At 35.8% G+C, this 21,036-nt stretch overlaps 2 protein-coding genes across 2 annotated transcripts; one reads left to right on the forward strand and one right to left on the reverse strand.

Annotated features, from left to right (window-relative positions):
- Positions 1-13,508: 13,508 nt before the first annotated feature.
- On the forward strand, positions 13,509-14,923 carry LOC113272366 (uncharacterized mitochondrial protein AtMg00810-like). The gene is made up of 3 exons (XM_026522211.1): positions 13,509-13,570; positions 14,404-14,596; positions 14,765-14,923. Exons 1-3 carry the CDS (start codon positions 13,509-13,511, stop codon positions 14,921-14,923), a joined length of 414 nt encoding a protein of 137 aa, XP_026377996.1.
- A 4,607-nt stretch (positions 14,924-19,530) lies between these two features.
- Positions 19,531-20,826, reverse strand: LOC113272367 (vestitone reductase-like). The gene is made up of 4 exons (XM_026522212.1): positions 20,712-20,826; positions 20,055-20,582; positions 19,777-19,972; positions 19,531-19,678 (listed from the first exon to the last, which is right to left on the reverse strand). Exons 1-4 carry the CDS (start codon positions 20,824-20,826, stop codon positions 19,537-19,539), a joined length of 981 nt encoding a protein of 326 aa, XP_026377997.1. The 3' UTR covers positions 19,531-19,536.
- Positions 20,827-21,036: the final 210 nt, after the last annotated feature.

The raw sequence follows: 21,036 nt of genomic DNA on the forward strand, positions 1-21,036 counted from the left end.
GTGAAGGGATTCTGTGTCGAGCCTCAGTCCCCCAAGCGTGAGTTACATGACTCTCTGTCCGTAGTGGTTGTTGCTACGGTGAAGCTCTGGCGAGCAACAACGATTCTTGGAAGCAGCTGTGATCAGAAGAGACCGGCAAGGAGAGGCGTGGTAGCTACTTGCACGAACTTGGCAGTTTTCATATAACGGTAGAGATCGTCTCGTTATTAGAGGGATAAGCTGACAATGGAATCGATATCTTCTTTGATGTTTCCTCATGGAATGGAGAAGAGGGAGACAGTCCCATGCCCACGAGTATCTATTGAGCTTTCAACTTGATAGATGCCCTGGGTTTCAGAAGAAATAATTTGGAAGAGAGTTGGAGTTGAACCCAATGTTGATGAAGATCGTGAGTTATTGATCATGAGACCGTCTTTGCCTCTACATTGCGTTTCATAGACGTCCAGGCATATCGCTGGTCTTTGACAATACGTCTTCTCTCTTGAGTATGTCCTCGTTTTTGGACATCTTGGAATCATAATGATAGCTTGCTTGCATCTTTGAGATGGGTAGTGTTGAGCAGTCCCCAGCCACACTCCTTTGCCTTTATCATCTTTGGATCATGTCTTTGAGGAGTAGGGAAGTTCCCTCATGCGGATGACTTAACTAACATGTTGTGCAAATATGAAGAAGCTCTTGACATAGAGAGTTCGTATGTACCTCTTAAGTCTCGGATGCGACCTCCTTCAGTAATGCAACTACTTCTTCTACGGGAGACAAAATTCTGAAATCGTCTCTCACCGATTTTGTTGCCATCAAGCCAGATATGGTATATCTTGGACATTGTTTTATCATTGTAATAGTCGTGCATGTGGTACTGAGGTTGGAGTTGGCGGTTTTGGACGCGCATGATGTTGTATCTTGGTGGTTTACCTCTTGCTGCTTCAGTGAGGAAAGCTGAAGGTTATATTTCCTGTTGGTGAGATGTATGATTCCAAAAAAATCATGAGGCTCTTCATTCCTGGCAGGCCTGGTTCTTTCTAGCAGGGAAGGCGCTGTTGTAGCCGAGCGTTTAACAGATTCACAAAGTTCAGAGGATGTCTGAAATTGCAGATTCTCCAGCATAGCACGATATATGGGTACCATCTTATTAATGCATAATTCCACCAATCGTTGTTCAATCATATTTGAATCGTGACAATCCAGTGCCTGGATGGACGATCATTGTTTCGTTGGAACATCATCCCCAAATCTGAAAAAGGTGATTTGCTCGGATACGAAGACACTTCTTGTAGAAAGCGGTTACCATCTCACACAAGTTGGATACACAGTTCCATCATAAAGGGAAAATTGAGGAGAGGAGTATCCTCTCGAAAGAGAAAACTCTTTGAACATTAGGAGGATAAGGAGGTTGATGCTGTTTTAAGTCTACCGGGTTTTGCTTGTCTCGATGCTGGAGAAGTCGTTCTAGATCCTCACGCGTGATGAAATTGGATGGTTGATTCCTTTCCCTTGAGCGCTCAAGAGCAACACGAATCTCTTCATCTACGAATGCACGCCATGTTGAAGTGCTTGCGCCAAAAGTGTTGAAAGTACTCCTCATTGGTTCTATGGCTGACACGGCTCTTGTGGTAGTCGCTCCATTAGCGTCTTGAGGAAAGTGAGTACCTCTTTCGTAGTTGTATCCATGTCCGTATGAGCCTTAGTGAGAGCTTCTCGTCTTTACATTAAATCAACAATGGTGATAGGGGGTTGGCCTCCTCTGGATCCTCCGGCCTCTCGTCCTGATGGGGAAGTGGCAGTAGCTCTAGTAACGACCGAGGCGTTATGCTCGAAGAAATATTGGTGGCGGCAGTGGATCTGGTGATCGGAGGTGTCACATCTAAGGAGTGTCTAGCTGTTGTCCGGGTTGACATAATAGGCGAACCCTTTATGATGATTTGAAGATGGGTCAAGCCTCCTTCGTTGTTGTAGATGTACGAATTCTCAGAATTACGCCATATGTTCTTTTCTTTTGTGATCTCTGCAGGTGTGTCCTTAGGACTCCAATGGTGTTGAGATTTGTTGTCGACTATATCCATGATGGAACAACAGCTACGCGAATCTTCACTTTGTCTTTCTGGGGTGTGGACCCTTTGAGGCATTTCTGGCTTGCTCTATACAACACTTGTGGTGTTTGCAGAAAAGGCGGTTGCTTCATCCGGATCTCCAGAGAAGTCGTTGCGTTCTTCTAAGTAGTAGTCACGTTTGTGTCTCCACGCGTCTCTCTGGTCCTTTCATCTGGGAGATTTACTAGTGCTCAGCTATCCAAGGCATTTCCAGTAGTATTGCTTGAAAAAACATTTTTATGAAGCTTCTTAGAGAATGAAATACCGTTTCTGAAATTGGTTGTTGAACCTAAATTGAATTTAACTATTGAATTGGATCTAAGATCCACCCTTTTGAAATTGAGAAAACTGGAATGAATATAGAAATATTGATTTTGCAACCGAGCGATCAATCTCCCACTGTGGTCGCCAATTATTTGAGGGTAAAAACTGGTTCTGCGGTTTTGATAAATTTGGGTGTATTGATGAGAAACAAATTCAAACCCTAAACAATGCACTGCAGGGAGTACTTTTAGATTCGAGAGATCAATCTGTAAAACTCTGGCCTAAACCAATAAATGGTCGTTCCAGATTCAATTCGGTCACAAAGTGAAGAAGAAGGGGTTGCTCTTAGGGAGGGAAGCGAAGAAGGTGTTTGAGATCAAAATGTTGAATTATGAAGGTGTGGCTGTTTATGACTTGTATCAGAATGTGGAACTGGCTTGCGGAATGTAAGCTATCAGTTCTTGATGTTTTCTGGATACTTGTGTTGATAACACTTGTGTTCTCGTCGAAATAGGTTGAACACCTATTTATACAAGTCATTTGAGCGCAACCCTGATCTCGTAGGAAGTGGAGGAGGTTAAATAATAGAGTCGTGTAAGAGGTGGTGATAGTTGTGTTGTCACACCTTCACCCACTACTCCATCATTGTTAACCATCAATCGTTTCCTGACACATTCTCGTAATGGGCGCGTTGCACGCCGCACGCTGTAAACCGCCAGACCAATACCCTAGTAAGTATCCCCCAGTTTATGACATGTTTGATGTCTCGAGTAAGTGGACCAAGTCGTGGGACTTTCCGCAAAGAATAGCATACAGTGCTATTAAGTGAAACAACTAAGTTATTAATGGATTCGATATTCATAAAATATCCCATGTGTTCGATGCATGTAATGCATCGCTTTTAAGCAAGAAGCTTAAGACAATCGATATGCATGAAGCATCATTGTTTTAAAGCTTGATTGAATAAGTCGCGGATTGAGTAGCACGACCAACCATCTTTGGGTGATCGTTTGAGGATCCTAGGGATGTGCTATGACTTGGTCAATCACCCCTTGTGGAGGATGAATGGCCGGTGATCTCAATGCTTCTTTGTTAGCGTTTGAAAAATAAATCTATGCCATCCGACTAGGCTGGCGAAGTTGGATGGCCGTGATCAATTTGCGGCAGTTGTCCACTGTCATTGACGCGATTTTTAGGGTTTTAGGGGCCGCGTGGATAACTCCCTTTTGGGCGAGCGAATCGAGGTGTTGTGTGTTAGTTCGAGCAGGTCGATCGACCTTGTGCAAAGGTGGGTTGCCGGTGAGCGTGCTGGTATCTCCTGGGCCACCTAAAATTAGATCTAAGCCACTCGATTTGGCTGGCGAAGATGGATGGCCGTTATCGATTTGCGGCGGTAACATATTGCCGCAAACACCAATTTGTTTTAAAACGACCGCGTCTTCCCTAGTTCGGTCGAACGACTTGATGCGTTAAGGGCTTTTCGCGAGTAGGTCGATCGACCAAGGAAGGAGCTGGGCCGCCAATGAATACTTTGGTATTTCTTCGATCGTTCGAGATTCGATCTACGCCTTCCTATTAGTCTAGCCAAGTTGGACGAACACGATCGATTTGCGACAGCTGTATACTGCCGCGACCCAATTTAGGGTTTTGAATACGGCGTGTTTGATCGAGTTTGGGAAAACGGTTGAGCGCCCTATAGGCTTGCCGCATGCATGTCTATTGGAAAAGGGGAGAATTGGGCCGCCAATGAACATGCTGACACTTCCTTAATCGTTTGTAAGAAGATCTAAGCCGTCCAACTAGGCTGGCAAAGTTGGACGGTCGTGATGCATTTTGAGTCCCTTTTTAATGGTTTCAGCTCGTTCGAGCTATTTTTATACTGCGCGATCACCCATGTTTGGGGTCGGCGTTCGAAGCACTCGTGGATGAGGGAATGAGACTCGATCGACTAGGCACTAGTGGTGCACACCCTCCGGTGGTCACTAGGGTGATTGCCTAGTCCTTTTAGGAGTAAGTTATGCTTGTTAAATCGTGCGGCCAAGTTGTGTGGCCGTGATCGTTTCTGAGACTGATATTAACAGTCTAGATTTTTTTTAAGGAATAAATATATGTTCGATCACGCTAACTTTAATTAAATAGTGTGTGAACGCGTTGATCTCTTTGTCAGAGAGAGATGTAGCATGTATGAGTATTTTCGTGCAGATCCCAATATTAGCACTTCGGGAGATTCATGCTACTCTGCTGAGAGTGAGCATTGATCGTCATGTCATGTCAGTATTGAGAGTTCGGCTGGGAACATAGCATGGAAAAATACCAGGCAAATCATGCATTAATTAATAATGCTGGTATAGAATAGAAATCACAGAATATTTGGGATTGCTACTACGCGCACCATTCAGAATGAATTTCATATACATTGAATTGCTCAATGAGCGAGGAGGTTTTTTGCACTCGTCACTTTTCAAATGGCTTTACCCCTTGCAGGGTGACAGCGCATTAAATACTGGTTTTACAATTTTATCCTTGAACTAAAAACCACCATCAACAACAACAAAAGATAGACTTGTGGAGCCTTTTTTGCTATTTTGATACCTTCAATCTTACTTTCTTGTTCTGCCCGTGCAAGTGATCTTGTGAAAACCTCCAAAGTAAGAAGAAAAAGATACTGTGAGATTGGATCGCCTTGTCGATTCCCACGAGTGGGTTTGAAAGCTTAACAGGGTGTCCCATTTAGAAATACTTGAATCTCAAAGGTGTTGATACATTCATAGATAAGATTACACCACTTTTTATGAAACTAAGTCTCTTCATTATAGCGTCCAGATAAGACCATTCAATGCAATCAAAAGCTTTTGACATATAGAGTTTTATTCCCATATAACCTTTTTTAGTCCTTTTTCTCTTCTTGCAATGTACTGTATTACTTCCTGAGCAAGTGTAGTATTTTCACTAATTTGTCTTCCAGGTACATAAGCCACCTGCATTGGAGAGATGAACTTATCCAGGTGAAGCTTCAAACAAGTAACAAGAATCTTTATAATCAGTTTGTATGTAGTATTGCACAGTGCAATCGGCATGTAATCTCCAGGTGATTTTCTTAACTGTATTGATTCTTGTATTACTGATGCAACAATCAAGGATATGGATTAGACAATGAAGCTTCCGGGTCACTACGAATTAGACAATGAATCATATTTTTTTTTTAAGAATTAGACAATGAATCATATTTTTTTAGGAAGGTTACATTTTGGAATCAAGCATAAGTTGGTTGTATTCATTTTTTTTTAACATTCTCCCACTTGCAAAGAAGCTCTGCATCATCTTCTACCGTAGGCCATTGAGTTTGAAAATACGAGAGAAAAACCATCCGGACCGGTGATTTCCACGGCTGTATCATCTTGAGTGTTGTTGATATTTCTGTTTCATCTGGTATCTTGGTCAATGTTGCGTTGTCTTCATCAAAGATGCAGGGTTGCAGTAAGTCGAGCAAATTGTTGTTAGATGGTAGATTAGTGGTAGACATTATTTCACTGAAATATGAGTTCAATAATTTCTCTAAATTTTCCTTTCCACTGCACCATATACCATCTTTTCCCTTCTTCAATCTTGTTCCTAGCTTTCCATTTATTTGCTTGTAGGTGAAAATATTTAGTATTCTGATCCTCTTCTAAGACATTGGTTTCTCTAGATTTTTTTTGTATATAACTCTTCCTCTATGTTCCTCTATTTGCTTCTCTACTTCTTGCACCTTATGTATGTTTTCTGCTATTGCATTTGGTTGTTATAGTGTTGATAGTTCTTGTTGCAAGGCTTTGATGTTACTTTGTATGTTCCCATAAGAATCATTGTTCAATCTTGATAGTGCATCTAGTTTCACTGAGCTTTCTATCTGACACAAAAAACAGGACATGCTTTGACCAAGCCTTAATAATATGTTATTTACATGAGATTTCACGTAACCAGCATTGAAAGACTTTCCAATTTGTAGAACTACATACATCATTAGGTGACAGATCAAGAAAAATAGGCCAATGGTCTGATCCTAGGAAAATCAAGTGCTTAAGGTTAGCTAGTCAAAATTGATTAATGCTCTATCAAGTACAGTACCATGCTTATTATTGGTCCATTTATACGGGTTAGTAGTAAATCCTAAATTACTAAAGCCAACATCTTCTATTATTTGGTCAAACCTATAATTATAGGAAGTGCTACCATTGATATTAAATCTTTCATCAGCATGCAGAGTTATATTCAGGTCACCTATTAGAACCCATGGGACATTAATATTGAATTTTTGACAAACATTTTTGATAAACTCTCATTGAGTGTTTCTTTCTTGTGGATATGGCGAACCATAAACACAAGAGAGTAACCAATGTGGTTTTGCAGGGTCACTACGAATTAGACAATGAATCATATTTTTTTTATCATGATATGATAAATAATATCTAACTCAAACCCATCCTTCCATAATTGACAAATTCATCTAGCTCTTCCAATTGAAGGCACATAGAAATAATTTGGGAAACTAATGGTCTGATAATACGAATAATCTTATCCAAGTTTATTTTGGTTTCCTGTAAGAAAGATAATATCTTGATGCAATATCTCTCATATATTTCCTAGTATCCTTAGCCGCATAACCATTAAAGTTCCAAGAGATTATCTTCATTCATCACAAGGATAACAATTATTTAAAGATATTTTAACAAATCTTTTTCTATAAAAAGTATTTGAAACGAAAGACAGATAATTTTAAAGAAGAGATTTGAAACATACTCGAGCAGCATATCCATGCAAAATGATTGTGGAGTTAGAAATGCTTGCTTCTGATGCACTTGAGTCAATCCCTGCATTAATATGAATTTCCACACTAGTAGAACCAGAATTTCCATAGGTATTAGGTGGCTGAATATGGATGTTATGGGGGTCCGTAACTGGTTCTTGGTTAAAAATCGAATTTCTCATTCTCATACTATTTCTTGGATCCTTAATAGTATCTTCATCTTCCATTTCCTCAAAAATAAAATTACCCAAGCTTCTGTCATCATTTCCTTCATTAGCATCGACTTCTTCTCTCATATATGCCTCATACTCTGCATAGAACAAGCTATCAAGATACAAGTGATGCGACATGTAAAAGCAAGTCTCATCATTGTGATCAATAACAAAACATTTGTCACATATGTTTTTTGGCTGTCATCCCCAATGATATCTGATCCACACATCATCTCTAGATATTGTCTTCCACCATCCTCCATGATGTAAATGTTTCTTCAGATCTATTTCAATCCTTGCTTTTACAATATTTATATATCTCGGTCTACAATTTTTAGGCTATGTAGAAATTTTCTTCCCCGTAAACTCAATGGCTTCATTCACAACTTCTGCATTCATGTGCTCAACTTCAAATACTTAAACAAGACTGTGAACTCCTGATGAGAAAAAAATAATCCTTTAGAGGGATGTTTGAGTAGTAATTTTGCACAACGAAGAGAGCTCCACCAAAAATCCATGGTCCATTCTTTATTACTTCATTCTGTTTTTCTTCACTTCTTCACTATTCAGTTTTACTAACATGGGATTGTGACCCATTACACGAATATCCTTGTTTCTGTATTTCCCCCCATAAAGAGTTGATGTCTTCTCTGATTTGACTCATTTTTGTTTTTACTTTCACCATAAGTTTACCCAACATTCAATGAGACCACTCCTTAGCCGCTTGATTGATAGTTTGAGCAGTGCCTACTATTCTTCTATGATTTACAAGAATTTCAAGTGCATCGTTCCTTAGCTGTCTTGAAAGTTGATTAATTTGGTTTTTTGAGCTTGAAGCCATGGTGCTAGAGCTAGAACTTGATAACAAAGATTGTTTCTCTCATGTTTGCAAACAACTAAAACCAAGAATAAAGGTTCGGACTATTAGGTTTAGCCGAGTAGTATAAGATAAAATATATATCTTTAATTGTCTTTCCTTAAAACTAGAGTACGTATACCAGAGATATTGGGAGATATTTTTGGTCAGAGGTTGAAAAGGAAAAATAATCTTTTGAGAAGTACCAGACAAGTTTGAAAAATGCATGTAACTGAAGACTAGTCTATTATCACAGCTGGTAAACTGCATCAATTTGTGTGGCAGAGAAATTCGAAATTCTGATTGGATCTAAGTTTAGGGTTTTGATGATCATGAAGTTTATGTTGGATCTTTGTGTAATCTTTGTGGCTGAAGAAGATTCATAATTGATGGAAATTCTACTGTTGATCTATGGACCATCATACAAATGAAGATGGTTAGCACCATAACCTAGTGATATTTGTCTAAAATTATATAATATCCTGGGTTAACTCAAATTGTGTTTGTTTGACACGATATCCAATAGAAAGTTAATATAAATGATGTTTGTTTCAAACTCCAAGTGAAAATAGTATAAATTCCTCTAACATGACAATTTCTAGAAATCTCTATGGAACTTAGGAGTTTCACCTAGAATCAAGCTATTTTTGTGGAAATGTTTACATAATGCTCTGTCAACAAACTCAAAAATAAAATGTATCATTAGAGACATTAACCCAAAATGAAAATTTTGCGGTGAACATGAAGAGACTGGAAAACACGTGTTGCTGCATTGTCCTTTTGCAAAGGATGTTTGGAGTTAGGAACAAACCTTGTCCATGTAAACTTCATTGCTTCTGCAAAAATAATTGACATCTGTAAAGATTGGTTTCAAACACCCAATTCAATGATACCCTTAGAACTGGTGGCTATGAAAATATGGTTTATTTGGAAAGCAAGATGCAATAAAAAATTTCAATGAAACACATAGACCCACCAACAATTAGAAAAAGAAATCCAAAGACATTTATACTTCTGGAAAAGAAATGAAAAATCTACAAGTATCTTAAACAGAAAGAATAATAAGAAAAAGAATATCCCATGGACTCCGCCAGATAAAAATACAAAAGAGATTTATGTGGATGCTTTTAGGATATGTGAAACTATTCCATACAGTTTTGCTTTGATATTAAGAGGTGATACAAGAAATTTGAAGGAGGAAGAGCAGGACCATCAGCTTGTTCAGATCCACAAGATGCATAAACAACAAGACTTTTGCAGGCAGCAGCTTGGGCAGAAGAGAAACATCTATCAGATTTCAGCATCGAAAGTGACTGTGAAGTTTTAATCAGAAGTGTAAGTGGATCTTCAACAGACATCTCTTGAACCAATAAGACTATTTTGGAGGAATCAAATAAAAAAGTTTCTAATTGTGCAAGTTTTCAAGGTCTGCATTTTGTTCCTAGAACCGCAAATGCAGTAGCAGATACTCTAACTAAAGAAGCAAAACATTTTCAAAATATTATTGATTGGGATGTAATTCCCCCCTTATGTGTTAATATTAAACTCCAAGTAGATAAATCAAATATCGGGAGCATGAATATCCCAATATTAGATGGCTCTAGTTCAAATGTAATCATGGCTCTGGCCTCTTCTTATATCCTTAATGAAATCTTATTTACGAAAAAATAAAATTAAAATTTTAATATGCAATACGTATAGACCAACATCAGACATTGTAAAATAAAAATATTAAAACGACAAAAAAAAAATCTTAAAATCGAAATATCAAAATAAGAATTCGATAAATAAATAAAAATATCTTAAAATAGATTTATCAAAACTAAGAGTTTGATAAAATTAATAATAAAAAACTAGATGGTACGTCAATGATGTAAATTATCCCATATTGCGTCATCAATTGAAGTACGAAGTTCTGGAGTTAAATTTCGCTATTTATTTATCCTGAGTCCAGAACCTTCATTATTGTCTTCCGGTATCTCATGATCGGTTTCTTGTACAATTTACAACACCTCCATCATCAAGAAACAAATCATTTATACACTCCCCGCAAATGTGGTTATGGATGAAAATCTTATTAATCATAATAATTTTTATTTTATTTTTGGAACCTTAGATTTCTATGGAGAAAGAAATGTGAAGATTGGAGAAATATGTAGAAAGGAACGTATTTATAAAACCTTTGTGGATTTAGTAGGTTTACTAGTGGAGTCTGTTGCACTATTCCTGGTTGGAAAATAGGGAGAACAAGTTTATAAGAGAATACCGTAATATTGCTTTTTTGGTGTTCGAAATTCACGGGAGATTTTGATATCATTTTCCACGGTTGGAATATGTAGGAAACAAACACAAGATAACCGTATTTATAAGGATAACTCAACCTAGGTTGGGTTATCCATCTTCCCAAACATGCTCTAAGTTTTAGTGATATGGCGATATCAGATAAGAGGGATGATCCCCTCACACTATTAAATTCACATTATCTCATATTTTGGGAGACATTTTTTTAATAAAACTTAAACTGTAGCGTATTTGAAGCTAATAATTCGGTATATTCTCATCTTACACTTCTCTACATACCACAAAAAATAAATAAAAATACGAAATACCCAATTCCAAAATCTATCAATCTTAATTTTAACATTTGAAAATTCGTTGATTTTCGATAATTGATTTTCAAAGTAGTGGATGGTGGAGCTATCGGAATGTGCTAATTTTTTATGGGTATGTAGAGCTTTGTAAGAGGAACATATATTCAAAATATTAACTTCAAATACGCTTCTAACGATTGATTTTTATAAAAACAAATTAGTGTCCAAAGTGTGAGATATTGTGAAAATAAGAGTTTGAGGGGATCCTACCTTATCAAATAATAGGTGACATAAAGAGTGACTCACTATTTTCAAAAGAAAAATTTGTTACCTAAATTAGAATACAATGTTTTTTAGGTGTGAAAATATCAATAAATAAATATGTATTTATTTATTTTTCATAAAAGAGGATGAAACCTCAAGCATAAAGAGAGAACAAACGCCTTCTAATGAAGTTGTTTGTGTTTGTAACTAGTATATTCTAGTTTTTTTATGTTTAGGTAGTTCATTATGGATAGAAGGCTCTCATATCTCCAGTTAATCTGGATAGAAAATATACTACAAAAAAATGATAGATTTGCTTCCCAAATGATATTGTATCTACTTGGTAATACAAAAGCCATAACTTTTAAATTCATGTCAAGGTATGAATTGTTTTGAAAGTCAGAGATTTGTTGGAATCTTCTTCCTCTAGCTTTAACATACACTCCTATTAGCATCATGGAAATGGGGTAATCATTTTGGAAGATGATATGGTAGCCAATCATTTCAATTTTCCACTGAAAAGCCGCCTCAACTCCTGTTATCTCTAATTGATCAATAGTAGTACAGTTTCTCTAGCAACGCCTACCTTCAACAGTTCTTCCTGCAAAGTCAATCATTGTTAATCCAACCCCATAAATGGTTATAGGATGATGTATGGATAAATCTACATTTATCCTAAGTGCCATGTATCTTGATGTGTCATGTGTTTGACTACCATTAATAATCAAGCATTCATCATTTAGTGGATTGTAATATAAGGTTTGCATGATATTATAGACTTAAGTCTAACATATAGTTATACTGAGTTACCTACTAATTGAAGATTCTAAGCAAATGGATAGTCCTTGGATTTATTTAAAAAAAACAGTTTATAAAGGTTTCACAATACATAAGACGATTCACAAAGTTTTAGTAGTAGGAGCTAATAGTCATCATCATTGTTGGACTTTACTTACAATGAATTACCATGTTACTATCAAAATTGAGTTCATTTACTTACCCAGATAACTTTCCCAACTTCATCACTAATGTTGATAACTATAACATCCTTGAGCCGAACTTGTTTGTAGTCGATGAACGACCATACCAACGATTTACGAGGCAGTGATTTATTAGGCTCACCAGGACAATTATCCACTGTAATGTCCAAGAGAGGTTTGTACGCCTCATCAAGCATATGTTTTCATCTTCATTTTATCGAAGAATTGCACAATGTACCTGATAGTTACTACGGGTTGAAAATACTCATCGAGTCCCCAACTGAGCAGAATTCAACATTTGACCAATGTTTGTGGGTATTTTTAACCTATTAACCACTCCTTTTCTGAACACTTTATCACCTAGAAAATAATCATCAAGACTATTATGCCTCCACCTGAAAAACCAAACAAAAAATATATTACGTGATGAATAAACCCTAAATATGTTATTAAAAGGTAAAGGACTCAAATCCAAATCCGATGATACCTTGAAGTTTTATTTTTAAGAAGGACATAATATAGAAGAAGATATTGATGAACAATACCTCTATAAACACATCAATTCAAGAATGGACATATGTGAGATCAACTAGAAAGCGCAAAAAACTGGATGAAAAATCAATGGATTCTTCAGAGCTTATTAAAGATTTGTAAGTTTTTTAGAAAAATTATCATACCAAATATCATACATGTGAGATTTTTTGAAAAGGAACTAACAAAATATATAGATACGATTAAATAGTAAGAACTTACTGATTAAAAATGTATATGTAAAGTGACACTTTTCAGCACTTCGTCCATTAGTGTCAGTGTTGGCCTTATTCACAATATTACATTATTAGTATTATTGATGGTTATAATGATGATAACGAACATCTTATTTGTTATTTCTGTAAAAAATCAACTAAGTTTTCATGAGTTGATTAAGAAAAAGAAAAAGCAAAATCGTGTTTCATTATAAAATGCTCCGACAACAAAAGGATATTATCAGTACATAATTATCAAGTTTAAAATAACCTTGTGAAAATCTAAGTATAGACATTCTTCGTGTTCTTTTTTTGCAAGATTACAATAGTGATATGAAACTAAAAAAAATGGTTACATAACACAATATAATTAAAGTTTTAAGATAATTTAATAAAATTTTGACATCTCATCATTCAATTCATATGCTTTGTTTCATCTTTCATATCTTGTTCATATGACACCCTTCTTGATAATCATATCTATCATCGTCGTCATCTCCATTAACTTTGTTTTTATTTTTCACATAAGCTCTTGATTTCATTGATAATTGCCGCCATATTTATTTATCCTCTTTGACATCATACGATAGATCAACTTCATCTCTACCAAAATAAAAATTTCTTGATATTCTTACTTGATGCGCAAAGATGTGTTTAACAAGATCGTCTAGTTATTGCTAATATATTTCCACATTTCTCAAAACCTAGTAATGAACAAGGCAATGGGTTATGGTAACAATATGGAAGAAAAACTTCTCCAGAAGAATTACATGTTTAATGTTCCGTAATCAAATTGCTCAAAATAATATAACATATCATAATCAGTTTGTAAGTTTTCAAATACTACAAGGTGATTGTGTAATTTATTATATTTGATTAAAGCACCCAAAAATGCATACTCGACACCCTTCCTGGTAATTCAATACTTGTTAAACTTTATAATTATTGAGGTTAATAGTATCTTGGTAAGCTTGCATAATAGTAGACAAGTTTATATCATATGTTAAAAAGATAACAATCGTGTTCGAGTCGTATAATTACAAGGTGGTATTACACCATTTTGCATGTTTCCAAATAAATGTAAGTTGATCAACAAATTCAAATCATTATTGTAAGAAAACAAAATATACTTATGAGAATAATACATAAGAATTTTTTTTCATTATTTTATTAGTAACTAAACGGCTTTTATATTGGCCTATAAAAATAAACAACCTAACATAAATCATGAAAAAAATTAAAACGTCCACGTAACAAATACTCCTAACTATATAAATTACTCACATATCAAATATTTAGTTCAAACTTCAAACTACTAACACCCTAAAAATATTTATATGTCACAACCTCAAGGCTTTGTTAGTTTTCCGGTTCCTAATCACTTTTGTCACTTGAAGATGACTTTATATGTCTTAAAACAGGCTCCTAGAGCCTGGTTTGATATATTAAGCAAATTTCTTCTCTCTTTTGGATTTGTCATGGATCATCATGTGATTATTCTACGTTTAATTACCTATACTACTAATTTTGAAATGTTTTTTTGTTGTTATTTCTGGATGACATCATCCTAACCCGTAGTTTTGATTATTTACTGACTGCATTTATTCATACTTTAAGCTCTGAATTTGCAATGAAGGTTTTATGTGATCTTCATTACTTCTTGGGTGTAAAAGAAGCTAGGGAATCTGATTCTCTAGTCTTGACCCAGAAAAAAATATGTTCTAAGTTACTTGATAATGATAATATACTGGAATGTAAGCCTTGTGATACATCGATAGTTAAAACTGATCAAGAGATTCTATTCATGATGGTACATTACCTAAAAACCAGAAGATTATTCGTTAGTTGGTGGTTTGCAATATTTGATTCTTACCAGATTGAATTTGTGTTTCGGTGTGAACTATGTTTCAAAACTTATGCCTGCACCAACTCATGTGCATTTTCTTTTAGTTAAGAAGCCATTATGATATACTTGAAGGGTATAATTAGTTCGTGTATTACTTTAAGTGATGTTGATATTAATTCTATAGAAGCTCATTTAGATTCTGATTGGGCTGGTTGCCATGATACAAGAAGGTCTACTTCTTGTGAAGCTGAATACAAGTGTTTGTCTTCTGCAGCTTCAGAACTTCGGTGACTTTCCTACCTAGTCCAATTTCATTGTGAAGCATCCCATTAAGTTTTTTAATAATAATACAAGTCTATTAATATGGCTAACCCCGTTTATCATGCCAGGACGAATCCGGTAGAACTTGATTTTCATATCATACGTAAACTTGTGGATAATGTTTTTTTTGAAAATACTTAATATCAAGTCTAAAGCACAAGTGGTTGATCTTTTTACCAAGGGTCACTGTTATCCTTCTTTTTCTTATCTTCCAAGTCATTTGTTGGGCCTTTCTGTTGATGAAACTCCCACATTTTCCCTTATCTCTTCTTACTGATGTTGAGTTGTTTGTTTTTTTTTTTTCGTTGTTTCTTTGTCTAATAAATATGAGATTTTTCTTGTCTGTTTAGTGTTTTGGTGTTAGCCTTTATCAATTTGAGGAGCGTGTATTAAGTAGAAGTCATGTTGAAAAGGAGAAGGTACAAAGTACACCACCAATTTTTTCATTTGGGAACCTGTACGGACAAACTTGTCACAATCAGTAGCAAAGATCAACAGTAAAGATCCGATACCTGATATGTAGACGAGTTTACTTGGAAGATCTAAAAAATCAATATCCAAGAATCAACCTAGTATGTACCTGAACTGTTACCGAACCCAAATCCAACAAGAACATGTCTTGTAATCTGCATTTTAAGATACGAATTCTCAAGAATAAATCTTGTATGTTCAGTACAGTCTTTTAGGCTTAAACATTGTCTAGGTTGTTTAACGTACTACTTGTGATATTTATATTATAAAGATAAATAATATAATATGGGAAAGAAATAACATAAGACACCATAAATATTGTTAACGAGGAAAACTACAATGTGCATCAAATCCCCTGGACTTAGTCTAGAATTTGAACACTTAGTCAAGAATTTGAACACCATACTGTATTGAGCCTCAACACACACTAGATAGCCTACTATCAGATTTCAGAATGGAATGTAGTTGAGGTGAATCGGCCTTACAAGCAATTCAGCTTCAGTTATTCTCCTTTACATCTCTTGGATCTCGTAAGATCCTATGCAACATGATTCCCCTAGCTAACACCCTTTATAGGATTAGGAGTTGCTTCATTCTAAGTGAAGACTTTTTTTAACTATTTTCTCTCGAACGAATTACTTGTTTGATTTCATTTAGAAACACATACAATCAAGGTCTGGAAATTTATATGCTTATTTATCGTTTGTCAGCCAAGCGAAATTATTTTAAGTTCTTTCCATTCATAATTATAAATAAGAGTATAATTGTAAGAACAGATTCGATCCACATGGAGATATGGGTTGTTGTTCGTAATTGAAAAAACTTAAGTAAACTGGGAGGATTTTGATTTAACTTGAGCCAGATGGAAAAAATGCTCAGATTGGAGCGTTTTCCCATCCAGTTTGACAATTTCCCATGTCCACTGTGGGGTGAGAATGGGAAAATTTGCGCATTTTCCGGCCCCGCTGAATTTTCCCTGAGTCGGTTTTGATGGGTCAGTGGCATCATCATTAGGCTTCTCTTTGATACCATTCAACTAGATTACATGTTAATTGGGCTTAGTATTTCTCTTGGCTTTGACCATATCATAGTCAAACACAACTATCAAATGTCGGTCTCTCATTTCCAGTGGATAACCTAGTCTTGACTATATGATATTGCAGATGCATAAATCTAAACAACCAAAGTTTGGATATCAAAACTGAGTATTCGTATTGGGTGGCTGATCAATATCCGTAAAATAACATTTTGAGTTTACTATTCACCTTTGTATTTATGCATTTTGTGTGGTGGACCCAAAAATATTTTCAAAGGAAACTGGATATCCGTATGGACAAGCACGATCAGACCACTATTTTGTTTTTTATGTAGACCAGAGAATCAGAGACGTTGGAGTCCTATTTTTTGCACGCTCTCTGACGAGTCTGCATGACTTTTCAATTTAATTTTGGAACTTATGTCGACGAGATTCCATATGGAGTTAGATGCAAACTGACAAAAGCTTTAGATCCAGAAAATGCAGAAACATTAGCAGTACTGGAGGCCATCAAGTACGCAAAGGAATGGAGAGATAGCGCTCTCCATATATAAGAATACAGTACGAGGGTGATTAATGCTTTAAAAGGAAATAAGGGAGCAGTTAAATGGACCTCATCAAGTATGATCAATGATTATCTATTTTTATTAGATAGTTCCGGCAGCTGAGTTGTTCTTTAATCATAGAGATGCTAATAAAGCTGCTGATACAGTAGCAGAACATTCTATGTCTATGAATGAGACAAATAATTAGTTTTTTGAAGTTCATGATTGGCTTGTTTCAGCGGTTAATGCTCATAACAGAACAATGTAGATCACTATTTCAACCAATGATTATCTTTTTTTGTTTTGTATTAAAAAGAACATATATGACAGTGAAACTATCCGTTAACTACTTAACTAATCAAATAAGCGTATCAAGTTAAGATTCATTAAAAATAATGTGCACAAAAATAAATTTGAAATTTATTAAGGATACACGTGGCAGTTCTTTAAAAATAGTATGCACTTTATATAGACGCTGTTACCTAGCTAACACGCGCAATCCATCATGTATTTAGGAAAAATGTCCACATGTTACTAGGCTGGACCCTGGGGCAGTGTGGATACCGGACATAAGATCTCAGGCCCTGTTACACAGTACATAGCCGGTTTCATTGAGGCCCTGTTACATGTATATAGCCGCCTGTTACACAAATAAGATACCAGAAGCCAAAAGGAACACAATTACTGTATAGGATTTTTCTTGTCTAGCTATGTTTATTTTTGTGTACATATAATTTAATAAATTGGTTGTAAAAGAAGTTAAAATTGAGAGCAACAAACACAAGCACACAACATTACTTGGTGTTATGTTTTGTTTCTACCAATGTATTACAGTATGATTTAATCGAGAGCTTTTTGATCCAACCAAAAACAGCTATTTTTGATTGGCGGTCTGACAAATTAAATCAACCTTGGTATAGGGGCGGCAAGTCCCGATAGAGGGACGGCAAGTGTGATAACAATGTCCCTCTAATTGGTTAGGGGATGTCCTATAGGGGTATAAATTGACTAGATTACCCTTTTTTTTTAAATGAACTAATTTGTCTCTCCTTTTTAAATTGAAAAGACTGATTTGTCTTCTATCATATTTAAACCTAACTAGAAGAAAAATCAAAATCAGTTTTTTTTTTTCTTTTCATCTTCTCTTCTCCTCCATTACAACTGTAGCCACCTCCATTTCAATCGAAAATTTCATCGTTGTTTTGAAAAACCCAGTTAGTATTTTGTTTATTGTGTTCAATTTAAGTGTACGCTCCATCAAAAATTAGGATTTTAGATTAAAAATAAAAATTCAAATTCTGGATTTCCTGTTTCTACGATTGGTATTGTTTCAATTACCAACCGTAACTGAACAATTTGATGCTTCTACGGTTCGTAACTATTGAATTCATCAAAGATACCAACTGTATGTTCTTGGGGTCTGAGAAATTTTCTCAGTTACGATTGGTATTTGAAACCCCATTATGAACCATAAGTTAGTTACGACATGTAAGGTTTGTTGCTTCTTCAACCGTAAATTATCCTGAGTCTCAAAACTAATTTTCAAGTTTTTATACGGTTGAAGACGAACCAAAGTTACCAACCGTAAGGTCCTACGGTTGGTATTGTTTTCCCAAGTTACGAACCGTAAGTTCCTACTGTCGCAATGAAACAAATTATACCAATCATAACTGGTATTATTTTTGGGTTTTCCCCAAAATTGAACCAGTTACGGTTGGTAATTGATACATTACGTACTGTAACATATAGTTACGGTTGGTACCAAGCTCAATTCCAACCGTATGTTCTTCTGAAATTTTAAAAAATCTGATTTTTTTCTATCATATAGAGATTCATCCATCTCAAATTTGCATCTGGAATCACTCATTTGGTTGAGTGAATCAAAATCTAGGGTTTCACAAGTATCACATAAGTTTTTCTTTTTCTTCTCCTCTAAACTTTTTTTTTATAACACTAAAAATCTGATTTTAGAGTTATTATAAGTGAAAATTGATTATCAATATTAATCTTGATTATCAACAATAAGGGCTAATTAGTCATTTCCAGATTTTTTTTTTGATAAGGGACACTTGAATTTCCTTGTAATGACTTTTTTTGTCTTATTAACTTGCCGCCCCCTGTATCATTTTTTGCCGCCCCTATACCAGGATTGAATTAAATGCAGTCAGCCCCTATACCAGGATTGAATTAAATGCAGTCAGCTAGGAGGTGTCACTAGAATTGCGCATAACATGTTGCAAGTGATAAAGAGTATTTTGTACAACGAGTTCTATCTTTAAATTTTCAAGCTGCACATTGATATCAATTTATTTCTCGATTTCCAGATACGCTGTATATTGGATGGTGAAGCATTTGCGATAAGATTGAAACAAAAGAATCAATTTATTTTTCATATATCTGACAAACAAATTCTATATGACATCAAAATGAATTAAAGAATGAAAAAGAAAAGAATAGTAGAAAAACATAGAAATGAAACTGTATCCGGCCAGACAGGGTGTTTTAGTCTTGTCAAACGCCACAACACATCTCTACAAGAAACCCTTTTGCTTACAGCTTTGGATTGCTCCATCAACCATATGCTTGAGATTATATTTGAATTCGAACCCCAAATTTAAAAGCTTCTTAGGTGAAAGATGAAAACTCTTTTCATTTCTTGTCTCATCTAAGAACCTGCAGAAAGAGAAAGGCCAAATAGGTTTGGGTTACTACAAAAAGTTAGACATGCGGAAAATATGAAAACTAAATGTGCAAACTGAATTGTAACATACTCTGATGGCATTTGAATATCCGGATAACGAGTTGAAATCAATTTGGCTAGTTCATATACAGATGTCTCGGCCGACGAGCAAATGTATCGACCTTTTGCATTTGGGCATTCGAATAGAAATATATGTCCTGAAACTACATCGTCAATGTGCACCATTAGCGTTTCTTCAAAACCACGTCCGAGTCCATATTTTGTACCTGCAATATGAATGAAACGATCAATCTTAGCTTATTCGTCTAAACGGAGAATTAAAACGGGACGAAAGTTTCATTAACGTACCTAAGATCATCGCCAAAGATACTGAAATGGAGCCAGGAAGATGAGGACAGGTAAATGGACCAACAACTAATGGTGGAATGATTGAAACAATATCTAGACCATTATCTTCTCCAAATTTAAGGGTTGCTTGCTCAATCAAAGTTTTGGGTATAATATATGAACTCCCATGAATTCTCATGTCTCTACAGAATTCAACATCACTCCATGAATTCTCATCCATTTCCTTGAGACCTGATTTGTTTACGAAAACTGCTGCTGCAGTAGAAGTATACACAACTCTCTTCACTGTCTTTGATCTCAAAGATGCTTTTAGTATGTCTAGATTTCTTGCTATAACTGTTTTTACCGTTGCATCATCTGCTTCATTTCCATCTACAAAATCGGCCGGGTACGCTACGTGAAAAACACCGACGCAACCCTTTATTGCTTCGTCGAAACTATGACGTTTTTCAAGATCGGCGTCGAAGATTTGCAGCCTCTCTGATGCTCCTGGAAGGTTTGTAAGATGGCTTACGTCCCTCTTCCTTTCTGGCACAAAATACATAAAACAGGAATTACTTGTTAAGAGAACTGATTAAGTTGGTGCCAGTTTTGCTGTTGTTCTATCTGAAAAATCTATCAAATAACAAACCGCTTATTCTGGTTGCCGTAGTTTACCAGGATCCAATCTGACGGTGGCTCGGACGGTGTAGCCGCGTTCGAGGAGTCGCATGATCAACCATGAACCGATGTATCCTGCTCCACCAGTTACACATACCGTACCTCTCTTCATTCGACTTCCTCCTTCCATCTCATAAAATTGCAAGACTTAGGAATCAGCGGTGTTTCTCTGCTTATATCTGTCTACTTATGTTCTTCGATTCAGTTAATGGGAACAAGCAGGATATTAGTTCTTCCATCGCGAAGGTGAAAACAAAATTATAAGTACAGTATTAGTTGGCGTCATAATCCCGCAGGCCTTTGTTTAAGGACTTGCCACATG

The sequence above is a fragment of the Papaver somniferum genome, chromosome 4, assembly GCF_003573695.1.
Source record: "Papaver somniferum cultivar HN1 chromosome 4, ASM357369v1, whole genome shotgun sequence".
Taxonomy (NCBI): Eukaryota; Viridiplantae; Streptophyta; class Magnoliopsida; order Ranunculales; family Papaveraceae; genus Papaver; species Papaver somniferum.

Bases quoted from the DNA above. Each gene is read 5' to 3' on its own strand.
- LOC113272366 (XM_026522211.1), top strand. From the start codon at position 13,509: ATGGGTTATGGTAACAATATGGAAGAAAAACTTCTCCAGAAGAATTAC. The intron at 13,571-14,403 runs GTAATCAAATTG...TCATACTTTAAG, and splicing joins AATTACATGTTTAATGTTCC to CTCTGAATTTGCAATGAAGG. The intron at 14,597-14,764 runs GTACATTACCTA...ATATACTTGAAG, and splicing joins AAGAGATTCTATTCATGATG to GGTATAATTAGTTCGTGTAT.
- LOC113272367 (XM_026522212.1), bottom strand. From the start codon at position 20,826: ATGAAGAGAGGTACGGTATGTGTAACTGGTGGAGCAGGATACATCGGT. The intron at 19,973-20,054 runs GTACGTTAATGA...TTCATATTGCAG, and splicing joins ATCTTTGGCGATGATCTTAG to GTACAAAATATGGACTCGGA. The intron at 19,679-19,776 runs GTATGTTACAAT...CTCTTTCTGCAG, and splicing joins GATATTCAAATGCCATCAGA to GTTCTTAGATGAGACAAGAA.